This window comes from Peromyscus eremicus, chromosome 10 (assembly GCF_949786415.1).
Source record: "Peromyscus eremicus chromosome 10, PerEre_H2_v1, whole genome shotgun sequence".
Classification (NCBI taxonomy): Eukaryota; Metazoa; Chordata; class Mammalia; order Rodentia; family Cricetidae; genus Peromyscus; species Peromyscus eremicus.
In genome coordinates, this window is record NC_081426.1 from 47,701,227 (window position 1) to 47,722,815 (window position 21,589).

The 21,589-nt window shown below is 39.6% G+C and overlaps 1 protein-coding gene across 3 annotated transcripts in view; it reads left to right on the forward strand.

The window, feature by feature from the left end:
* Positions 1 to 21,089, forward strand: part of Stim2 (stromal interaction molecule 2) — a 133,646-nt gene extending 112,557 nt beyond the window's left edge. For 2 of the 3 annotated variants that reach the window (XM_059275879.1, XM_059275880.1), the window contains 7 exons: positions 2,360 to 2,537; positions 3,154 to 3,331; positions 8,729 to 8,896; positions 9,568 to 9,668; positions 9,902 to 10,140; positions 13,954 to 14,227; positions 19,456 to 21,089. In XM_059275879.1, the coding sequence (XP_059131862.1) occupies positions 2,360 to 2,537; positions 3,154 to 3,331; positions 8,729 to 8,896; positions 9,568 to 9,668; positions 9,902 to 10,140; positions 13,954 to 14,227; positions 19,456 to 19,933 (1,616 nt within the window). In that variant the 3' untranslated portion in view covers positions 19,934 to 21,089. Of the gene's footprint in view, positions 1 to 2,359; positions 2,538 to 3,153; positions 3,332 to 8,728; positions 8,897 to 9,140; positions 9,195 to 9,567; positions 9,669 to 9,901; positions 10,141 to 13,953; positions 14,228 to 19,455 lie in introns of those variants that run through there. The other variant, XM_059275881.1, reaches the window with a different exon arrangement.
* Positions 21,090 to 21,589: the final 500 nt, after the last annotated feature.

Here is a 21,589-nt window from a genome sequence, read left to right on the forward strand (position 1 = left end):
GATTCTGGAGTGTATCTGTGATACTGATTGAGGTGGGCTCTTCTGTTGAAGGCTGAAGAGAGTGGTTCACCGATCACTTGACTTTGATCATGATTCTGTTTTGGCTGGAGCTAAGTGAGCAGTTGGTAAAGCAGTCTGAATTCCTTTGTGATGGGCATTATAAGAGAGGAAGTGGAGCTCTGCTGAAAATGCCTAGGATCCCTGAACTCTGCTCCTTGTCCTAATTCCTTGTCTGAATCCACTAGGTGATTGTTTTCTGTGAAGTGTTGTTTTTTCCCCATGAGCTGATTAGTGGAAACAGGAATTAGAGGTAGAGAATTTTGTCTACCTGCCGTTGGTTGGAAATGCTTCCTGTATCTATCTGGGAACAAGGTGCTTCCTATCTAGAGAATATGGTATTATCAAATTGTTTTCAAAAAGTATTGTTAAACATGCATTTTAATAAGCAAACCAGCTCAGAAATTAATGATGTATTTACCTTTTAAATATGTTTGTTGTAGAATTACCATTTGACTGAACAAGTACCACAGTGTAATGCCCAAGCTAGATTTCATACAAAAACTAATGTGGTCGAATGAAAAGATACATGTTAAAGGAGTTTTTACTCAACTCTCTAGTGCGTAGTGCTTTGGAATTTGGGACTGATGAATCTGCATATTGTTATTCCTGGAGATTATATTTCAGACAGAGTCAGAGAATAGGGCTTCTGGTTGAAATGAAGCCTGAGCTGAACCTCTCGGTTAGAAGCAGAAATCTAAGCAATCCCCTTTGAGACTGTAGCTGCCTGCAGTGCATGTTTTGCATGGCAGGTGAGGGTGTGTGCTCTGTAAATATGGAACACTGAGACTCTCTAGCATAGAGACAAACACGAATATATCCTGGACTTGTTAGCCACTTCAGATTTCCGTAGAATTCATCCACAGGAAGCGTGCAGAATGTCCTGTGACAGGAGCACTAAGTGTTTAGCTAATGTCTTAGTTAAGGTTTCTATTGCTGTGATGAAACACTATGACCAAAGCAACTTGGGGAGGAAAGGGTTTATTCAGCTTACACTTCCACATCACTGTTCATCACTGAAGGAAGTCAGGACAGGAACTCAAGCAGGGTAGGAACCAGGAGCCAGGAGCTGATAATCAGGCCATGGAGGAGTGCTGCTTACTGGCTTGCTCTTCATGGCTTGTTCATCCTGCTTTCTTATAGAACACAGGATCACCAGCCCAGTGATGACCCCACCCACAGTGGACTAGGACCTCCTACATCAAACACTAATTAAGAAAATGCCCTACAGACTTGCATACAGCTCGATCTTATGGAGGCATTTTCTCAGTTAAGGTTCCCTCCTCTCAGATGACTTAAGCTTGTGTCAAGATGACATAAAACTAACCAGGACAGGCAGTTTACCACTCTAAATTATATTTCCTTGGAGCATTAAAACACAACATTGTATTTTATTAGAAATCATGTATATCTCTTCTAATTGGTCCCTGGAAAGTTGGTGTATATTGACAGTCAGGGCTAGGTTGAAATGATACTTGAGTAGAAGTTTTCTGTTTTATATTCCTGAAGACAGTAGCCCTGGTGCCTTTTGCCTTATATTGCAGTGCTGCATTGGCATCATACCACGGTAGGCTAGGGAAGAAGGTTCCTGTACTTTCCCTCCTCCTAACTCCTGTATCTCAAACAGATGGCCATTTGACCCACATTATAGCTAGCTGTGTACACCCAGGCCTTCTCAGCTGTGTACATGGTGGAGTAGTGGATAGTGTTTGTTACTAGTAGAGGGTATGGGGGAAGAGGCTTCTTGTCAGTTGTAGGGTGCTGGGGTATTCCTGGCCTCAACTCTTGAGGCACAAGCAGCAACTTCCCCCACACTTCCCTGTGGGTTAACAAAATACTGTCGTGTCTGTTTGGTGGCTAGCATGTCCCCCAATGTCATGGTCCGCTGATGAGCACAGTTTGTTGTATATACATACTTGGGAAAGTGCCTTTTGGTGAGTGACTGGTTATCCAGTTTGTGTCTAATTGTTAGTGACCTGGCCTGACTGAGGAAAATAGAAGCAAGTCATGGCCCTCTTTCCTCTGCCGGGGCTTCTCTCAGTAGCACGGCATTGGAAATGAGGCCTGACATGGCCATTTGTGTTTTTCTCTGCCTTTCTGCAGGTCCCGTATATTAGTTAGCATACTGATTGTTGGAAAAATAAGCATACTGACTGTTGGAAGAGACTTTTGATTTTATTAGGCTAGAATTTGTATCTGGGGGAAGGAGATGTTTAGTTTTGTTTGCTTTGGATATCTGCTTTTCTGTACATTTACATTATATTGCATTCAAAAATTAACTGTCTGCTTTTCCCCCCCACAGGCCCACCTCATAACTGGATGAAGGATTTTATTCTCACAATTTCCATAGTAATTGGTGTTGGGGGGTGTTGGTTTGCTTATACACAAAATAAGACATCAAAGGAACATGTTGCAAAAATGATGAAAGACCTAGAGAGTCTACAAACTGCAGAGCAAAGTCTCATGGACTTACAAGAGAGGTAACTAAAGCATCTCCCTCAGCCTGGGCGTGGTGGCTCATGTTGGGGGTCTTGGAGGTAGGGCTAGGATGGCCACTTCAGGGTCATCTTTGGCTGTATAGCTAGTGACTTCAGGGTCAGCTTGTGCTACGTGAACTTGCCTCAGAAAAACAAAATAAGACAAAATGAATTACTAAAACCAGTCTTAACTCTTGTTAGTCACACAAGCAAATATATCTGGTGAAAATGTTACCCGAGGGTATATGTAAACACTTATTTTGGGTTAGTGTTCATATTGGGTATAAATGCTCATTTCATTTTGTATTTTAGAGAATTACAACTTGGGAATAAATGTGTAGAAGATCAGAGGAAAGGTAGAATGTAGTTGAATATTTACAAGTTTCTGGACAGTATCTTTGCAGAGACTGTTTTCTGCAGTTCTTGTCTTTTGAACCCAAAATAACAAAAAATAGCCAAATATTAGGTTGCCGGGTATTTATGCTAATTTAAGATTAATAGAAATACTATTAAATTCTGATTTTAAAAAGTATGATGTTGTTTGAAACAATGTTTGTTTTTCATAAAAGTGAAATTCTAGATACTTGAGGGATTTTTTAAAAATTTATTGTTCTCTAAGACTTGAAAAGGCACAGGAAGAAAACAGAACTGTTGCTGTAGAAAAGCAAAATCTAGAGCGAAAAATGATGGATGAAATCAACTATGCCAAGGAGGAGGCCTGTCGGCTGAGAGAGCTGAGGGAAGGTGCAGAGTGCGAGCTGAGCAGACGCCAGTATGCAGAGCAGGAGCTGGAGCAGGTATCACTCTTTTTTTTTCTTGGTTTTTAGAGACACGGTTTCTCTGTGTAGCTTTGGTGCCTTTCCTGGAACTCACTGTGTAGCCCAGGCTGGCCTGGAACTCACAGAGATCCGCCTGCCTCTGCCTCCCAAGTGCTGAGATTAAAGGCATGCGCTGCCGCCACCACCACCCGGCGCAGGTATCGCTCTTAAGAAAGTGTTCCTATTGCTACTCGGGAGCAGGGCCAGTGTTTTCTTTTTCTTTTGTTTTGTCCCATCTTCTGTATCTGCATTTATTTTCATTGTATACTGTTCCTCAGCTAGTAAAATATTTTCAGCATTGATGAGTTCATAATTTAAAAATAACAAAGTGGTAACTGAAAGGTAAAGTTGCCAGCATGTTTCTTCTTCCATGCAACATACGTCGTGGTAGGTTTGATGCCTAGAGTTCACTTGAGGTGTTTATTAGTATCTGCAGTAAGTTTGAGTTTCAAATGTCACCTAGTAAGAGAAAGGACATCTGATTTTGGGCTTCTGTAAACCCAAAGGCTGCAGATGTTAAGGATTTCTATTAGTCATTCCTTTGAAACCTGTTAGATAGCTTTAGAACATAATCTAAAATCTTCCAAGTTATCTACAAAGATGTCCTTCCTGATGTCTGCTTCCTCCACCCAGCTATTCAAAATAGGATGGAGTAGGCTTTCAGACATTTCACAATGCTTTGGAGAGGAGAGGATTGTAGAAGAATCTCATGGCATACATGCGTGTCAATTTCCTGTTCCTGTAGTGTGGTAGTTTGAATGTTATTGGCTCCCATAAGCTCATAGTGAATGGCACTATTAGGAGGTGTGACATTGTTGGAGGAAGTATGTCACTGTGGGGGTGGACTTTGAGGTCTCCTATGTTCAAGCTATGCCCAGTGAGACAGTTCACTTTCTGTTGCCTGTGGATCCAATTGTAGAATTCTCAGCTCTTTCTCCAGCACCATGTCCTGCTGTGATGATAATGGACTAAACCTCTGAAACTGTAAGCTAGGTCCCATTAAATGTTTTCCTTTATAAGAGTTGCTGTGGACTTGGTGTCTCTTCACTGCAGTAGATACCCTCAGACATGCAGAGACAAATTACTCCAAGCTTGGTGGCATAAATAAATGTAGATTCATCATCACTCTGTAATGTCTGCAGGGCCTTATTCTAGTGGAGCCTGTATGGGAAGATCTGTTTCTTTTTCCATTCAGGAAGCTGCCTGTATTTCTTGTTCTGTGGCCCTTCTTTCATCTTCAGAATACATTCTGTGAACCTCTGTGTCCCTAATGCCATCTCATTTTTCTGACTTGGCCATTTAGTGACTGAAAAACTGAGAAGCAAAATGAGGATTGGGAGACTTGTTCAGAATTAGTCAATTACCAAGCAGGGACAAGAATCTAAGTAGTCTGCCTCTCTCTTTGTTACATTTATGTGCTGCTGCCTCTCAATTGATTGTCAAGTAAAAGATCAGAATAATGTGATAAGTTTTAGTCGAATCTATGGGCAAGTGTACATTGAACATAACTGTTTTCTTCTAAGATGTCCTTTTGGAGAATTTGACTAACTGAACTCTGGCTCTTGCTCCCCCCCCCCCCCCTTGACTACACATCTTTCTTGAAAAAATATTTTAAATCTCTTCCCTTTGACTTAAGTTCATTAAGTTTGGGTCTGGTTAATTTTGGCATGTGATGTTTTTATTTATTTGCAAGTTTTTTGTATAATAAAGTTTATTAAAATATACTTTAAAAACTATTAAAATTGACTCTTTGGAATATTTTGTAGTTATGCCCAGCTTCCTGGCAAACCTTTTCTGTACAGGATATAGGAAAGAGTCAAGAAGTTAACAGTAAGGCCTTGCTGAAATTCTACTGTGTCCAAGAACTGGGTATGCCTTGCAGGTTCTTGTGAGAACTCCTGGCCTGATTTCACCAAGATGTCCGACTTGTTTCAGGACTACTAAAAGCTTGTTAGCTAATTATCTAACTTTGCCTATAAGAAAGAACTAATCATAGTTTTTCTTTTTATTAGCATATGTTAATTACTCTCAACAGTAAGTTTCATTATGGCATTCTCATACATGTATAATATATTTTTGTTACCTCCCTCCCCAGTTACCCTCTTCTGTTCCTCTCCTGCTGATCACTTCTTCCTATCTAGTCTTTCTGCTTTCATGTCTTTTTACTTATTTATTTTGATGACCCCATGAGTTTTATTCGGTTCCTTTCTAGAGTCCTTGATGAGGGAGTATTTACAGAAGTATGGGCGTACTAGTGTCCACTAAAAAAAATGTATCTCTTTCTATGAATGAACATTAACTCTCTTAATAATAGTGTTTGACAAGAGACTGCCTCTCTTTCTATCTCTGGTTTTGGTCCAGGGAGCTTTGCATGCCTCTGTAGACCTGAAGGTCACTACAATATGATGTACCAGTTGTGCCAGTATAAGCATAATCCTCATGTCATCCTGAGTTAAAGGTGGCTTAAAGGAGAGCAGCAGGTCTTTGAGGAAGAACTCTGCCCAGTATGATCATATTGATAAGAAACACCTGATGAGTATTCGGTGTATAGAGCGCCTGTTTGTGCTGTCAGTTGCTTGCTCTGAGTATTAACCCTGAGCTGTGCTGCAAAGAGAAGGTTATAGTGGGGAGGTTGAGTAACTGCTGCCTTGTGTTAACACAACTGTTCTTCAGCCAAGGCAGGATTTGATGTGGTCTATTCCAAATCTGTGCTTTCCTGTACTGCTGTTTAGTGCTTCATTTACTGAAGTAATTAAACTGGGAAATTAATGTAGGTAGAGCCATATGTTACCCTACAATTCCATATAGTTTGAAACATACTTTTTTCCTAGTGGAGATACTTCAAAAATGATCTCATGGTATTATTTTCCTTAAATGAAGACTTTTGGCTAACTAATATTACCACTTTATATTTTTTTGTGATTAAAATAGTTTTCACATCATGATTTTGCTCCTAAAAAATCTCATGTTACCTGTCTAAGTCTCAAACAGTGAACCTCAGAAGTGTGGATCTTGCCAAAAGCTTCATGGGCTTATACAGTCAAATTAGGTCTAGAAGCCAGGTTTGAGGTGTGTGGGTTGTTTATTTCTGACGTGTTTCTACTTGTTGCTGTTTTATTTTTAATGTGCCCGAGTTATATAAATAGTTTTCAGGTATATAATTCATTTGTAAAAGCTACTAGCTAATTTGACTTTGACCATCCTCATGGATAACAGTATAACTCAAAATAAGGGTTAAGATTTCATCAAGTAACAAAGTCATGAATAATAACTGTTGAATAGTCATTAATATGGGATGGTCATAAATTTCACAGGTTTGAGACATATTTAACACTTAATTTAAGGGTTGCTCAGCCTCAATTTATGCCCAAAATATATAGTTTCAGTGCAAAATAATTGAACTATTTTAAGAGAAATTTATGGAAAATCTTTAGGATTATAAAGTGTTTAGTAGCCTGCACATTTATATTACACTGGATTCTTAGTTTCAAAGTCTTGTGAGAGGAAAGGTTTGCTGCATTCTGCTTATGGTGTTTTGTAGGGCCATGTGTTGCAGGGCATGGCCACAAGTTCTTTCTTCCTGAGAGATTAGCAGGGACGCCACAGAGCTTAGCCGCTGTCTAATTCAATTCACATTGTCCCATATATGTTACACAGTGAATCATGCCAGGTGAGTGTTGCCTGAGAAGTCGCTTCTACTGAAAAAGCCTTCCTTTTTTAAGTCCAAGTTCCAACTCTTTCACTTTTTTTTTTTTTTTTAGATTTATGGACTGTGTGTCCTGTTGTGATTTCTTTTTAGTTTTGGAGTTTTAAAATATTTTTTCCACACTGCTCAACAGCTGTTCTATTTCTTTATCAAAAGTTTGTGTAGTCCTCTTCTTAGTTTATTCTGGCAAACAGAAAGGTTTATTTAAATAAGTTGGGTTTGTTCAGTTCAAACATTCCTCTGCAATTTAGTTTAGGAATGGAGTTTCAGTTACCTTAGTTAGCTTGTGAGAGCAAGTACTCTGCAGTTAGGGGTCGGGCACCAGAAGCACTGTGCTGCACAGTGCCCCCGTGGCTTTGTGGGAAGGCTGTGAGTTACACACACCAACCCCACCGTGTGTCACCTCACATCTTCTAGTTCGTACCCTGTCTAGAATTTTAAGTAAGCTATTCTAAGAACAGATTTTCTGTTCCTACTTTGTTAGTGAGGCTTTTCTCTAGATATTTTTTTCTTAGCATTTTTATTACACTTAACACATCAGACATTTTATTTTGTTGTTGTTTAATTTGATGGCCCCTTAATTGGCATGTGGGAGAAATACTTCATACCTACAAGGAAGGCAATACATAGTTTCTCACAGGGAAAATCAAGTCTATTCTTGACTAGAAGTGATTTTCTTGAAATTTACACTCATGCTCAGTGTCTACCTGCTGTTTGCTGTATGAGGAGCAGTGGGTGAGATGGAAAGGGTGGAACAGACTGTAGTAAGAGAAGCATGAGTGTAGATGAAATTCTAAACAGTCTTATTAATAAGAAACACAGAGCCAAATACAGAGTTAAAAGACCAAGAGATCAGAGCACTAGTGAAGAGCCAAGACTACCTTTATCTTGCCACTCGCTGCTTCACTTCCCCGAGAGAGACTTTCTCCGTGTGACTTGTCTTTTTATTGCCTTCCTGTTCTGCCTTCTCATTGGCTCTAAACCCAACCACATGACTTCCTCATCACTGCCTGTCTATACAGACCTCCAGGTCTCTATGGTTGGTACTGGGATTAAAGGTTTGGGTCACCACACTTGGCTATGTCCTTGACCACAGAGAATCTGCTTGCCATGTTGTGATCGGACTAAGGGCGTGTGCTACCACTACCTGACTTCTATTCCTGACTCGCTAATGACCTCTGATCTCCAGGCAAACTTTATTTATTAACATACAAATAAAAACACATTTCAGCACAATTAAAATATCACCACACAAGAGAAATAACAGACAGGGCATCAGGCAGCGAGAACTAGAAAGTCCCCAATGTTTCAGGCATTGCTTCATATCCCCGGTGAAAAAAAATGTATTGTGGGGAACATGTGATCAGCAATTTGTTTGTTTCGCCTCTGTGCCTTACTTCTCTTAGCTTGACAACTATAAAATACAAAAACTAAATATTTCAACTTTTTATATGTGAGGGGCCCATGTGCCCTTCTCTAGTCTGTGACTTAGCTTTGCCCCATAAATTTAGAATGCAGTTAAAGTCAACTCTAGTTTGATATAAAAAGTACCTTTAGATTTAGTGCTTTAACAGGTTTTTGTAAAATCCGTAATTGAGTTGGTTTTTCTTTTTGTTAACATTTATTTCAGTGTTCCCTTTCTTTGTGTCTTCTTCCTTTTGTCCTTGCAGGTCCGCATGGCTCTAAAAAAGGCTGAAAAGGAGTTTGAAATGAGAAGCAGCTGGTCTGTTCCTGATGCACTTCAGAAATGGCTTCAGCTAACACATGAAGTTGAAGTACAGTACTACAATATTAAGAGACAGAATGCTGAGATGCAGCTAGCCATCGCCAAGGACGAGGTATTATCTTATTTCATGATTAATCACTCGGAATACAAAAACTTCAGTAAAAACCTTCTGGAAGGTTCTGTTTTTAAAATTAGAGTTTGTCATGTAAATTGAATCTTGTAATTATTGAATTTAAAGTAAAATTACTCTCTCTAGAGAAGTGCATATACAGCTTTCAAAATGACCTTAGCCTCCTTGAGAAATTGTCATTATTATCACTATTGTAAACGTTTTATACGGAGCTTTTCTCCTCCAGGTTGCTGCCTCCTATCTGATGCAGGTTAGTAGTTACTAGAAATTCATGTTTGCTGTTATTAAATTGTGTGGAATAAGAGTAAGCCTTAATCTGAATTCTGGAAAAAAATGCATAGTTGACTAACCCTCATTGTGATAGGATTTGGTTCATGTTTTTCTATTAGTTTTAATAGAAGATTCTGGTCCTTCTCAGCTATAGAAATAAGAAAAACAGTTCTCTAGAACAAAGCTTTAAATGTCTTTGACTTAGGAAAGCATGCTTTCTTTCTCATCTGTTTTCTTATTTTGAAAATATGTCTGTATCTTGGCTAATAATTTTCTACTGGTTTTATGATTATTAATACAGTCAAAACCAAAATCAACTTTACTAGTATGTAAATAATCATTTTCCTAAACCTTGCCTTACCTTTTTCATTTTGGGTTTCCAGGCAGAAAAAATTAAAAAGAAGAGAAGCACAGTCTTTGGGACCCTGCATGTTGCACATAGCTCCTCCCTGGATGAAGTAGATCACAAGATTCTGGAAGCCAAGTGAGATGCTCTTTTACCAGTCTGTCTAGTACAGTGTTGAGCCGTGTACTAGATAGATAATATGTATTTAATCAGTGAAGCTTACATAGTGACATAATTTATACTAATTCTGAAACTGGATAATTTCTTCTTGAGATCAACCAATTTCCATGGTCTCTTCCTGTCAGTGCCTTCATTTCAATATCATATTCAAGACTTCAATGCAGTAAGTAATTCATCTATTGACTTTTCAGGAAAGCGCTCTCTGAGCTGACGACGTGTTTGAGAGAACGGCTTTTTCGCTGGCAGCAGATTGAGAAGATCTGTGGCTTTCAGATAGCTCACAACTCTGGGCTCCCCAGTCTTACCTCCTCTCTGTACTCTGACCACAGCTGGGTGGTGATGCCTAGAGTCTCCATTCCACCCTACCCTATTGCTGGAGGAGTCGATGACTTAGATGAAGACACACCCCCAATAGTGTCACAGTTTCCAGGTAAGTGAGTTCAGCAAAGTTAGTTCCTGACATGCCCTTTTAGGAATGATGTACTTTGACATCTGTGGGGGAAATGTACTCTTGTTTCTTTTTAATATTTATTTTGCTCTTTGAGAGTACTATATGAGATATTCTTATCTATATATTCTTTATATATGTGTTATATATTCTTATCAAGAGGCATGAATAGTTGATTAATTTGCATAATCTAGCACATGGTTATATTTCAGCAATTGTTATATATAACTCATTGTAGGATTTTGCTTTTAAACCATTACTTATCATTAAATTGAAATGAGAGAGTCACATTAAAAAGGGGCAGATACAGCATTGTGGCTGCAAGTGGTTATATACATGGAATGCTGAACTTTGACGGAAAACTACAGAAGAAAGGAAGACTAAGGGAAGGTTTTAGATGCCTGGCTTTGGGTGCTAGCTCTGCTATAGTCAGCTCTTGACTCTTCGTAAGCTCAGGATTTGTGCCATTCCCAAGACCTTTTTTTTTTTTTTTTTTTAGTATTTTTGTTTTGCTTTTCAGTGTGTTCTTTTATTGTAGTGTTACCCTGCTCTGTTTATATCATGAGGTACTGATTCTGTTTGCCTTTAACAAAAGCTGTGCTTGTTTATAAAACTTAGACGTGATATGTATATGTGTTTATGTAAGACACGTTATATATACATATAAATAAGTAAGATGTTTTCTGGTTGTTTTAAGATGAGGCATGCTGTGTGGCTCAGGCTGGCCTCCTGCCTTACCCTCTGAGTATTAGGATTATACATGTGTGCCACCATGTTTCTTTGCCAGGATGTGAGTGAGTCCTTCCAAAGGAAGCTCTTTGTGTGTATTACATTGCTTAGTTGTATGCTATGTTTTTGAGTTTTACTTTATGAAAAAACATTTTGGTAAGATAAAATTTGAATGCTTTAACTTTTGACTTTCTGCAGAATTACAGATGTTTTCAATTTGCAGCTTTTTTATATTAGAAATTATTTGGAAAATTTTTTATTCTTATTACTGCTTGCCTGGTCCATTTTCCTAATATTTGTGACTTTTTACGGTGTCAATAGACCAAAGCTCTGAAGAATGGAGAGGTGTATTAGTTTAGTCTTTGGTTAGCTGAAAACTTAAGGTTTTCATTTTTGAGACCAATCAAGTCATCTTACCTGAGTAATTTTTGGTTTTGACTTTTTCTGTTCAACCATTACTGCTTTCCTGAAAGTTCTGCAGCAGTTCCGATTGTGTAGAACAATTGTTATCCAGTCAGGCTTTTAATTCGCCAGCACAGTGACTGCGTTTGTCCTTCTGGCTGTAAGGCTCTGTGGTGCAGTGCAGTGAGGAAGCAGTAGTGACTGTCACAGGGGAGCGGCTGAGAGGAACAGCCTGTAAGGTTGGGGACGCCAGAAGCTGGTGACCTCGTGGCCTCGTTTGAGCTGCGTCTATATTCAAGCTGGCTTGCGAGTTGAATTTGTCTATTCTGTTTGTTTGTTAATTTGTTTATATATGTGCCCTACATAACACTGATTCATAAATACATGCATTTGTTTAAATACTAAACCTTTTAAAGATAGTTTTTATTTAAAATATATATTTGTTATGAATCAGAATTTTACTTGAGGATGATCTATTTCCATTATTATTATTGTTATTATTATTATTGTCTGTTTTAGAAGCACTTTTGAGAGTTTAGAGATGGCAAAACTTTTTTTTGTTGTTTTTGGTTCATTAAAAGAAAATACTAAGTGTGAATAGTTGGCATATGTTTTAAATAATGTATTATACATAGATATTAATACTTATAAATATGAAAAAGTACAAGAGCTGGTTTGAAATTTAATAGGAAGTTTTAGGAATTAAACTGATTGCTCATAGGATTGGAGAGCTGTGCCTCCACCTAGTGGCCACACAGTGTTACTCCATTCTGCTTTGCTACAAGAGCCTCTAAGTTCTGGACCTTGTAAAACAAAGGCTGTCAGCCATAAGAATAGTGTCTAAGGTATGATGAAGGGGCTTCATTTAGATACCTCTTTGGTGGTCTACATTATGTGTTAGTTATGTTTGAAATAATAAACAGGAAGCATGCTTGTTGTATGTAAAGAACAAAGTAAAAGATTCTCATACATGAATAATGCTATCTGAATTCTAAGTGAAGAAACCCCAGAACTGTTAATTGATATCTTTATTGTGAGTAGAAGAATAGAGAATAGAATTACTCCTCCTCCTCCCAAAGTAAGTTTGGGGATTATGTGGTATTATTTCCTTTATGTTTGGGGATATTTAATGTAGATATTTAACCTGCTTGTTGATCTGTTTTATCCCAGGGCTCTTAAGTAAGGTTTGTTTTCGCACTCTTCTTCCCTTCCTCTTCCCTTCCCTCTTCTCTCATTCTCGACAGCTAGGGTGCTCCAGATAACTTGAACTGTAGTGACTCTTCATTTGTGTATTAGTATTCTCTGGTGCTTTCTGATGTGTTCTGCCACATATAACCGTCCGTCACTTTTGGTATAATTTTAGCCATTATTTAATTATACTTCTATGTTTATTGTTATGTTTTACTTTTCTTTCCTCCTTTTTGTTCTTTACTGAAAGCATAGTGTTGGTTAGTATTTTGTTAAACAAATTAAAAGTGAGAAATTCTGTCTTCGGCAGAAAGTGTCTGTTTTCACCTTTACTGGAAAATAATAGTTTAACTAGATAACAGGTGTAGTTCAATTTGATTCCTTATTTTCTCCAGACTGTTTTGAAGTTGTTGGTGAGAAGTTTGTCCTTACTCAAATTGTTAGAGTTTCTGTTTAGGTAATCAATGATTTCTGATACTAAGAGAATTGTTTCATTTCTTGTTCGGTGGTTTCATCATATTGTGATTGGCAAGTCAAGACATCAGAATAGACAGGAAGGCAAAGGAGAAGTCAAAACTCTTGGTTGGTCAAGGGTCAGATGAGTCTTAGAAGTGAAATTACTCATTGATGATGAGTGCATGGTTTGGCTAGAGCGAGAGACTGCTGGGGAGAAAGCACTGACGTGCAGTCTGAGGATTCGTGTTGTCTAATAGCGTGAACTTCAGAAAGGACCCAGTTTATAAAGGGTGCAGGAATAAGGTTTGCCAGCACCTCTTGTCCTGGTGCTGTGGCACTGAGGAATGCAGCATGCACCAAGAGCCAGCTTGAGTGCAGGAAAAGAAACTGAGGATGAGTCCAATTGTTCCACATGCATCGATCTAGCTTGAGCAATTGTTCCACATGCATCGGTCTAGCTTGAGGCAGGTGGTAAACACAGGGAGATCTAAGACAGAGACTTAGTCCATGAGGATCTGTGTTCAGGAAGCAAGCTTTGGTTTTAGCTAAGAGACTGTCTGTACAGTCTATTTAAACCTTCTTAAAGGTCAAACATGTGGTGACATGTCAAAGACTATCCATTGATACTTTATTCTATTCTATTCTTTCTTCTGCTTCAATATAGTGTTCATAAATAGTTTATCACTCCTTATAAATATGCTATATTGACTTCAAATTAAAATGTTATTTTAAATAAAGTTTTGTCTTTGTTTTTAGTAATGTTAGATTTTTACAGTAAAACTACATTTATGTGCATTTTATTTTAGTTTTACCTCTGTTATCATTTTTATTACATTTGTAATTATTGCTGTTTAATTTTTCATAGGTGGTAGAGAATGGCAGTTATTATATAGTTACCTGAATAAACATTAAATCTGATATTTTACTACATCAGTTCTTGTGTACATATTTGTAAGAAGACCGTTAAGGGACGAGGGACGTTGGTGGTTATGAGAGTTTCTGTTGGCTTGTGTTTTTCAGGAACTGTGCCTAAACCTGCTGGGTCTTTAGCCAGGAGCAGTAGTTTATGCCGCTCTCGTCGAAGCATTGTGCCATCCTCCCCACAGTCCCAGCGAGCTCAGCTTCCTCCACATGCTCCTCTGGTAGCCCACCCTCGGCATCCTCACCATCCCCAGCATCCCCAGCACTCACTACCTTCCCCAGATCCAGACATTCTGTCTGTGTCAAGTTGCCCTGCTCTGTATCGGAATGAAGAGGACGAGGAGGCCATCTACTTCACTGCTGAAAAACAATGGTATTGGCTGTCAATAACTGCAGAGTACGGGGCTAAGTGGGTATAGTACAGTGCTGCAGTGTATTCTGTGGTCACACAACAAGCTTTCACAGACTCAGTGGCTTCATGTGACACTGTTTATGGACACTCAGGTCTGTACATCTGAAGTGCAAGTCTGGGCTGACTAGGTTTCCTGCTCAGGGTATCAGAGGCTAAAATCAAGCATGGGGTCTGGTTGCTTTCAGTTTCTAAAGGCCACCCCACTGTTCCTTGTCGGGTGACCTAATCTTTAGTGCTGATAGCAGAGACCTGCCTTCTGTATTTCCTGCCTTTGCTGATCGGCTTGGCTGAACAATAATCTTTATGAATATCAGTGAGTTTGGGGCCGTAGCATTTGCAGATCCCTTCTCATCAGCATTTGTGTTTCCTCTTTGGACCACTAGGAGACCTGTGGAATTCAGAATCCAGTGGAGAGCTCTGTTGCCACTGGGCTGTCGGAGCTTTGGGAGGTGTAACTGCATAGATGGTAACAAGTGCATTGAGTAGTCTCCAACCATAAACTTGTGTAGCTAGAGTTTTCCTGCCTGGCCCACAGTCAGGACAAATCTCTGTTACCCGCCAGTCCCACAGCCGCTCAGACCCAACCAAGTAAACACAGAGACTTATATTGCTTACAAACTGTATGGCCGTAGCAGGCTTCTTGCTAACTGTTCTTATATCTTAAATTAACCCCTTTCTATTAATCTATACCTTGCCACGTGGCTCATGACTTATTACTGGCATCTTCACATGCTGCTTGTCATGGCGGCGGCTGGCAGTGTCCCTTGTCTGTCCCCATGTCATGTCCATCCCCCCCCCCCCCCTTCCTGTTCTCTCCATTCTCCTCTCTGTTAGTCCCGCCTATACTTCCTACCTGGCCACTGGCCAATCAGTGTTTTATTTATACAGAATGATATCCACAGCAAACTTGTCAGGTGAAAATGTGGGTGTAAAATAGAACATCTTGGACTTGAGTAGCCTCCACATAAAGAGACATCAGTATGACTGAAATTTCAAAATAATTTGTTGCTTGCTAGCACATAGCCAGTGTTATATGCCCAGGGCTCAAGAAGATGTTGGGAGCTTAATGGAGAGAATGATAAAATTAAATTAAATTCATGACTTAATTTCTTTGCCACAGTGAGTATAGCTGCATGCATTCCATTCTGTCTTGAGGGCGCCAGCGCACTGTGAGACCTGTTGCTGTGGGGAGCTCACTTCTAAACTGTCTTCCTCTCCTCAAGCAGAGTGGTGTTTGTGACAGGAAAACTGCCCTTAGTTATCAGCACTGCTCATGGTGGTTCCTCACAGCTGTCAGTCACATGACTCTGGTGACATTACCATCAGATCACTTGTCACCAGTAATCATTGCTCTGCCTAGTGAAAGTGAGGTTTTAATTAGCAGGTGATCTCTGAGGCTTGTTCCTAAGGAAATAATCAGGGTTTGCAGTCTCATTGCAAGTAGAGAATTGGATGCACCTTTCCTCAGGAAGCCTGTTATGATTAGCATTTTTTGTGTCTTTGTAGTATAATCGCAGTCTTGAACAAGAGACTTTACTCTCACATCATTTTTCTGTGGCTTCTGGAAAGTAGTAGGGCCGCCAGAGCTGCCCTGTCCCACCGCACCTTTCTGTCATGGAAATGTTCTTGTTTCACATAGCATGGCAGAACTGCACAGCTGCCTCATGAGTATGGGAGGAATTTGACTTTAGCACCTGTACAGCTTTCCTCAAACTGGCTGTCTGCTGGGAGCCAGCCTTCTGTGTTCTACCCAGTGTACACATGTACCCTCAGCTAGCCCTCACCCATGCTGGGAGCCAGCCTTCTGTGTTCTACCCAGTGTACACATGTACCCTCAGCTAGCCCTCACCCATGCTGGGAGCCAGCCTTCTGTGTTCTACCCAGTGTACACATGTACCCTCAGCTAGCCCTCACCCATGCTGGGAGGCCAGCCTTCTGTGTTCTACCCAGTGTACACATGTACCCTCAGCTAGCCCTCACCCATGCTGGGAGGCCAGCCTTCTGTGTTCTACCCATTGTACACATGTACCCTCAGCTAGCCCTCACCCAGGGAGTCTTCTTCGTTCTCTTTCTAAACACATATATTCTTATAAAACCTGTATGTGTTAGTTACATGTGACCACGGGGAAAATGATACAAAATTAATGTAAATGGTATATATGATTAAGTTCAGTTCCAAAGGAAATATGTGCCACAAAGAATGTGCATTTTAAAAAATAGAGTAATTTTCATTTGTGTAGTACCTGGGGTGCAGATCTGATCAGTTACATGGAAGAAACAATATATTTGATCATTGCTTGTTTTTTAATTGGAATGGTAGAAGTAGATGCAACATTAAAGACAAATCAAAGTCTCTTACTTTGGCATATAAGAAAATTGAGACTAGAGAAATGAGATCATTTTTGTGAAGTTGACAGCTGATTAACAACAGGACTAGAGGAGGAGGGAGGAGCCATGTCTCCTGAGCTTGGTAATCTTTTCATATTGCACACTTAATGAGGCCAGGAGATAATGCTTCTTATGGAAGCTTGTGTGAAGACAGTCTTTTGGGTTAGCAAGGTAGTTCAGTAGGTAAAGGCACTTGCTGCCTAGCCTGATTACCTTGGCTCGCTTCCCAGGACCCACCCACGTTGTAGATAAAGAGCCAATTCCTGTAAGCTGTCCTCTGACCTCCACATTTGAGCCAAGGGACTTACACACATACATATAGCGTAAATAAATGTACACACAGACATATAAATACACACATATACCATAAGTAAATATAGTAGAACACATTTAAGGAAGGCTTTACATATATAGTATGAATAAAACAAAATATGTGAGTAAATAAGTTCAGCAATCTAATGTGTATCTAAAATATATTAATTTGAAATAACTGTCAGAAATTAGTGAGTGTAAATAATGTGAAAAATGATAGTAGTCATAGACCATTCACTGTAAGAGATTAATTCTATAAATATGAGTTTAGTTCTTGCTATGTCTTGTGTACTTGATACCTTGAGCTACCAAGTAAGACACCCTGGGCTAGCTCCAGCTGGGAGATCATTATCCTGTGAAGTTTTACTTTGCTGCTCTGTCTTTAGTCCTTTTTTTTTTCCTGACTTCCTTCATCCAATTTTACCTTGATTTTAGCTTTCATTTTTAAAGAACTCTTTAATGAAGTTGTGCTGAGTGCACGCAGAAACCAATTAGAAATGGTTGCTGTTCCTCGGGGTTTCATTCACTTTTCATTCTGTATATATTTATTAATCTTACTGTGCGGTTGTCATGAATTACAGCACAAAGAATACAGTGGTTAATAAGATCTCCTAGTCTTAATAGGAAGTTTTTTCCTTTGACGTTAATAGAAAATACCATTTTTGCTACTAGGCCATGCTAGATGATAAACAAAGGTAAATGAAAGCGGAGGAAATGTCATTTTATATAGGATGGTTGGGAAGGCGTCTCTGGGTGGATAGTAGTTACCTAAAGGACGAGAAGAAGCCAGTCACAGAGCAGCGGGAGGATTAGATTCCAGCAGAGGAAGCTGGTTGCAGAGTCCTGAGGAGGTCTGGGATTGGTGTGTTGAAGGAACAGGAAGGGTGTTCTGTAGCGGAGGGAGGGAGGGAGGGAGGGAGTGTGGTTGAAGAGAGAGCCAAGGACCAAATAGATGTGTAGGGCCTTTGAATTCTGTCTGAGGGAGCACAGTAGAAAGTTGTGAGCAAGTAAGTGACATGTGGTGATTGAGCTTTTCGGGTCACCTCAGTGGCTGTGGAGAAAAGTTGCTCAAAGGGAGACACTGGGATAGAGGCAGAGAGGCTGATGAGGAAGCTGTGGAGTCACGTAGGGCACGTTTGTGGTGGTTCTGCAAGAGAGATGGTGGTGGGCAAGGCCGTGGCTTTGTGATGTTTCAGAGGAGGCTGCTAGTCTCAATGGTGACTGTTAGGGGCTTTAGGGTTCTGTTTTATTTACCTCTTTTTCCACTGTAGACAAAGTGAGGAGTGCTAGTCACAAAGAAATTCTTCTGTAAAAACTTACTGAATGTCCGTTCTTTTTTTTTTTTTTTTTTTTTTTTGTTTTTTTGTTTTTCGAGACAGGGTTTCTCTGTGTAGCTTTGCGCCTTTCCTGGAACTCACTCTGTAGACCAGGCTGGCCTTGAACTCACAGAGATCCGCCTGCCTCTTGAATGTCCGTTCTTGAACAATAGCATCATGTTTGCCTTTTATCTCCTCTCCATTCCATTGTGCCTTAGCACATTGTCTCCACCAAACTTGATAGAGGTTTTACTTTAGTGCAGTGTTCATATTTTGCTTCCTCAGAAAGCCATGTTTCATCAAGGTCACAACTAAACACTAAAAGTAACTAACTACACATTAAAATTCCATCTTTCAAACATATACTGGCAGTTCTGTGATTCAGAAAGAAAAAGTGTTGAAGGAAGCAAAAGTCAGCAGGGCTTAAGAAAACTCAAAATTCAGATATTTTCATTTCCATGAGCGTTAAAGAAGGCATAACTTAATTAAATTATAGTGTTCGATGGTTATAATTTATCTTCAAAACTAAACAAGTTTTGGGCTACGGAGAGGTTCAGACAATGCATTGCCTACTAAATGAGCATGAGAAGCTGAGCTGGGATCCCTGGAAGCTGTGTAAAAGCCAGGTACTGCCACACTTGTTTTGCCTCCAGCAGGGGTGGGGATGGGGACAAACCGATCTCTACCTTATTAGCCAGTTAACCTACCTGAATTTATGAGTTCCAGATTTGTTGAGAGACCCTGTCTCAACAAAATAACATGGATAGCAATCAAAGAAGATACTCAGTGTTGATCTGTAGCCTACACATGCACACATGCAGATATCCACACAAATACATATATAGTCTCTCTTGCGTGTGGGTGAGTGCATGCGCACATGTATACACACACACACACAGACACACACACAGACACACACAGACACACACACACACACACACACACACACACACACACACACACACACACACGGCACGTATACGCACGCGCACTAGGAGATAATAGGGTATAATACAAGAAGAATTTTCAAATTTTATCTCTCTCTATATATAATTACAGCATATCTCCTTTTATAATTGGGTAAATAATGAATGAAGCTTGATTTGATTACAATGTTTGCTGGTACTCTTAACATATAGATCTAAAAGTTTTACCTTTGTCTGTCTCATTCAGGGAAGTACAGGACACAGCTTCAGAGTGTGACTCCTTGAACTCTTCCATTGGAAGGAAACAGTCTCCTCCTTCAAGCCTTGAGATATACCAAACATTGTCTTCTCGAAAGATATCAAGAGATGAGCTTTCCCTGGAGGATTCTTCCAGGGGGGATTCGCCAGTGACAGCAGATGTCTCCCGGGGCTCCCCTGAGTGTTTGGGCCTGACAGAAACCAAGAGCATGATCTTCAGTCCTGCCAGCAAAGTGTACAATGGCATCTTGGAGAAATCCTGTAGCATGAACCAACTTTCTAGTGGCATCCCGGTGCCTAAACCTCGACACACATCATGTTCCTCAGCTGGCAATGACAGCAAGCCAGTTCCGGAAGCCTCGAATGTTTCCAGAATAAGCAGCATCCCACATGACCTTTGTCATAATGGCGAGAAAAGCAAAAAGCCATCAAAAATCAAAAGTCTTTTCAAGAAGAAGTCTAAGTGACTCAGCGACTTGATGGAATTCCGTTCAAGTGGCATCTGTGAACTTTATCTCCCACCCTCCACTCCGTTTTTATTTTTATTTTAGGAATGTAACTCCATTGGGGCTTTCCAGAGTTGATGCCATAGTGGAAATGTCCTTAAGGGCAACTGTCTACTGTCTGATGATTTAACAGACTACGCCATCAATTTATCAAGGCCGCCATTACTGAAGAGTCATCGAGAGGAGACAGTTTACAGTTATTTCCGCCTATTTATTTCTGCATTGATGTTAGTGATGTATACACAGCATTCTGTTGAAAGCCGCTATGGACTTACAAGCTTTAATGGACTGTAAGCCAGCATGGGCTTGCAAAAATTTCTTGTTTACCAGAATATCTTCTTATCTTTCCACAGAGCTGTTTCCATCATGGACTAAATAACTTAAAAGAAGTAAAACTAATTGCACTACTGTTTTCCAGACTGGAAACAAAAAAATCTCTGCAAGTAAAACTGTATAGAGTTTATAAAATGACTGTGGATAGGGGACTGTTTTCACTTTTAGATCCAAATGGGTTTTTAAGTAGAAACTAGAGTTTCTAATTGACTTGCTTTCTGGAAATGAAAACCCACACTTTTATTATGGGACGCTTCTTCAAATGCATTTATTATAAAGTTTCAAGTCCTGCTGTAAAGATCATGTTTTGTTTTCCCAGGGCTTTCACTGTGATTTACTGCACTGCAGGCTGTATGATAAAATATAAATAATGTAAAGAGAGAAGGCTCTTGATTCCTTATACACATGAAGAGTTAAAACTTGATGGAAGGACTTAAAACATTCACATGCTTAAACTGAGATGGGGGTGGGGAATCAGGCACTTGTTTACAGACTTTGAATAAATGCAAAGGATTTATGGTTTGAAAAATTTGTACTGTGGAAAAGATAATAAATTGGAGACATTATTGTGTGGGATTGTGCTGATTTTTGTTGATAACACTCCACTAAAAACACTGTTTTCTGAAGAGCTATGTAAGCTGTCCTGTTGCTTAAGTGCAGTATAAGAAATAGTGATGTTTTGGAACTAAGTTGTCAACAGATTTCTTTGTTTTATATTGTTTGTCATATTTTTATGTAGTTTGAAATGTTTAAATGTTCTAATACCAAGATTAACAAATATAAATTTATGGTGCATTTAGATTGCGTTGTATCAGTTTGTAAATTTTGGAATTGGTTAGATGATAGGCTAGTCTGAGAGCAGTGTCACATAAAACAGCAGTACATGAACATTTTTAGTTTACTCTTACTCAGCTCTTAGAACCTCAGTCAGAATTATCTGGAAATGCGATGAGGATGAGTGGTTAGGGGAAATCTGATACATGTTAACTAGATTTTATTTTTAGTACTGGCTAATGTACATAATGTCTAACTCAGTGCTGTATATGTGGGGATGCTGATAGAAAAGTGAGAAGTTCTTTTGAGATTTGCTTAACAGGAGTGCTTTCTTAAGAAGCTGAATTTTGCCGGGCGGTGGTGGCGCATGCCTTTAGTCCCAGCACTCGGGAGGCAGAGCCAGGTGGATCTCTGTGAGTTCGAGGCCAGCCTGGTCTCCAAAGTGAGTTCCAGGAAAGGCGCAAAGCTACACAGAGAAACCCTGTCTCGAAAAACCAAAAAAAAAAAAAA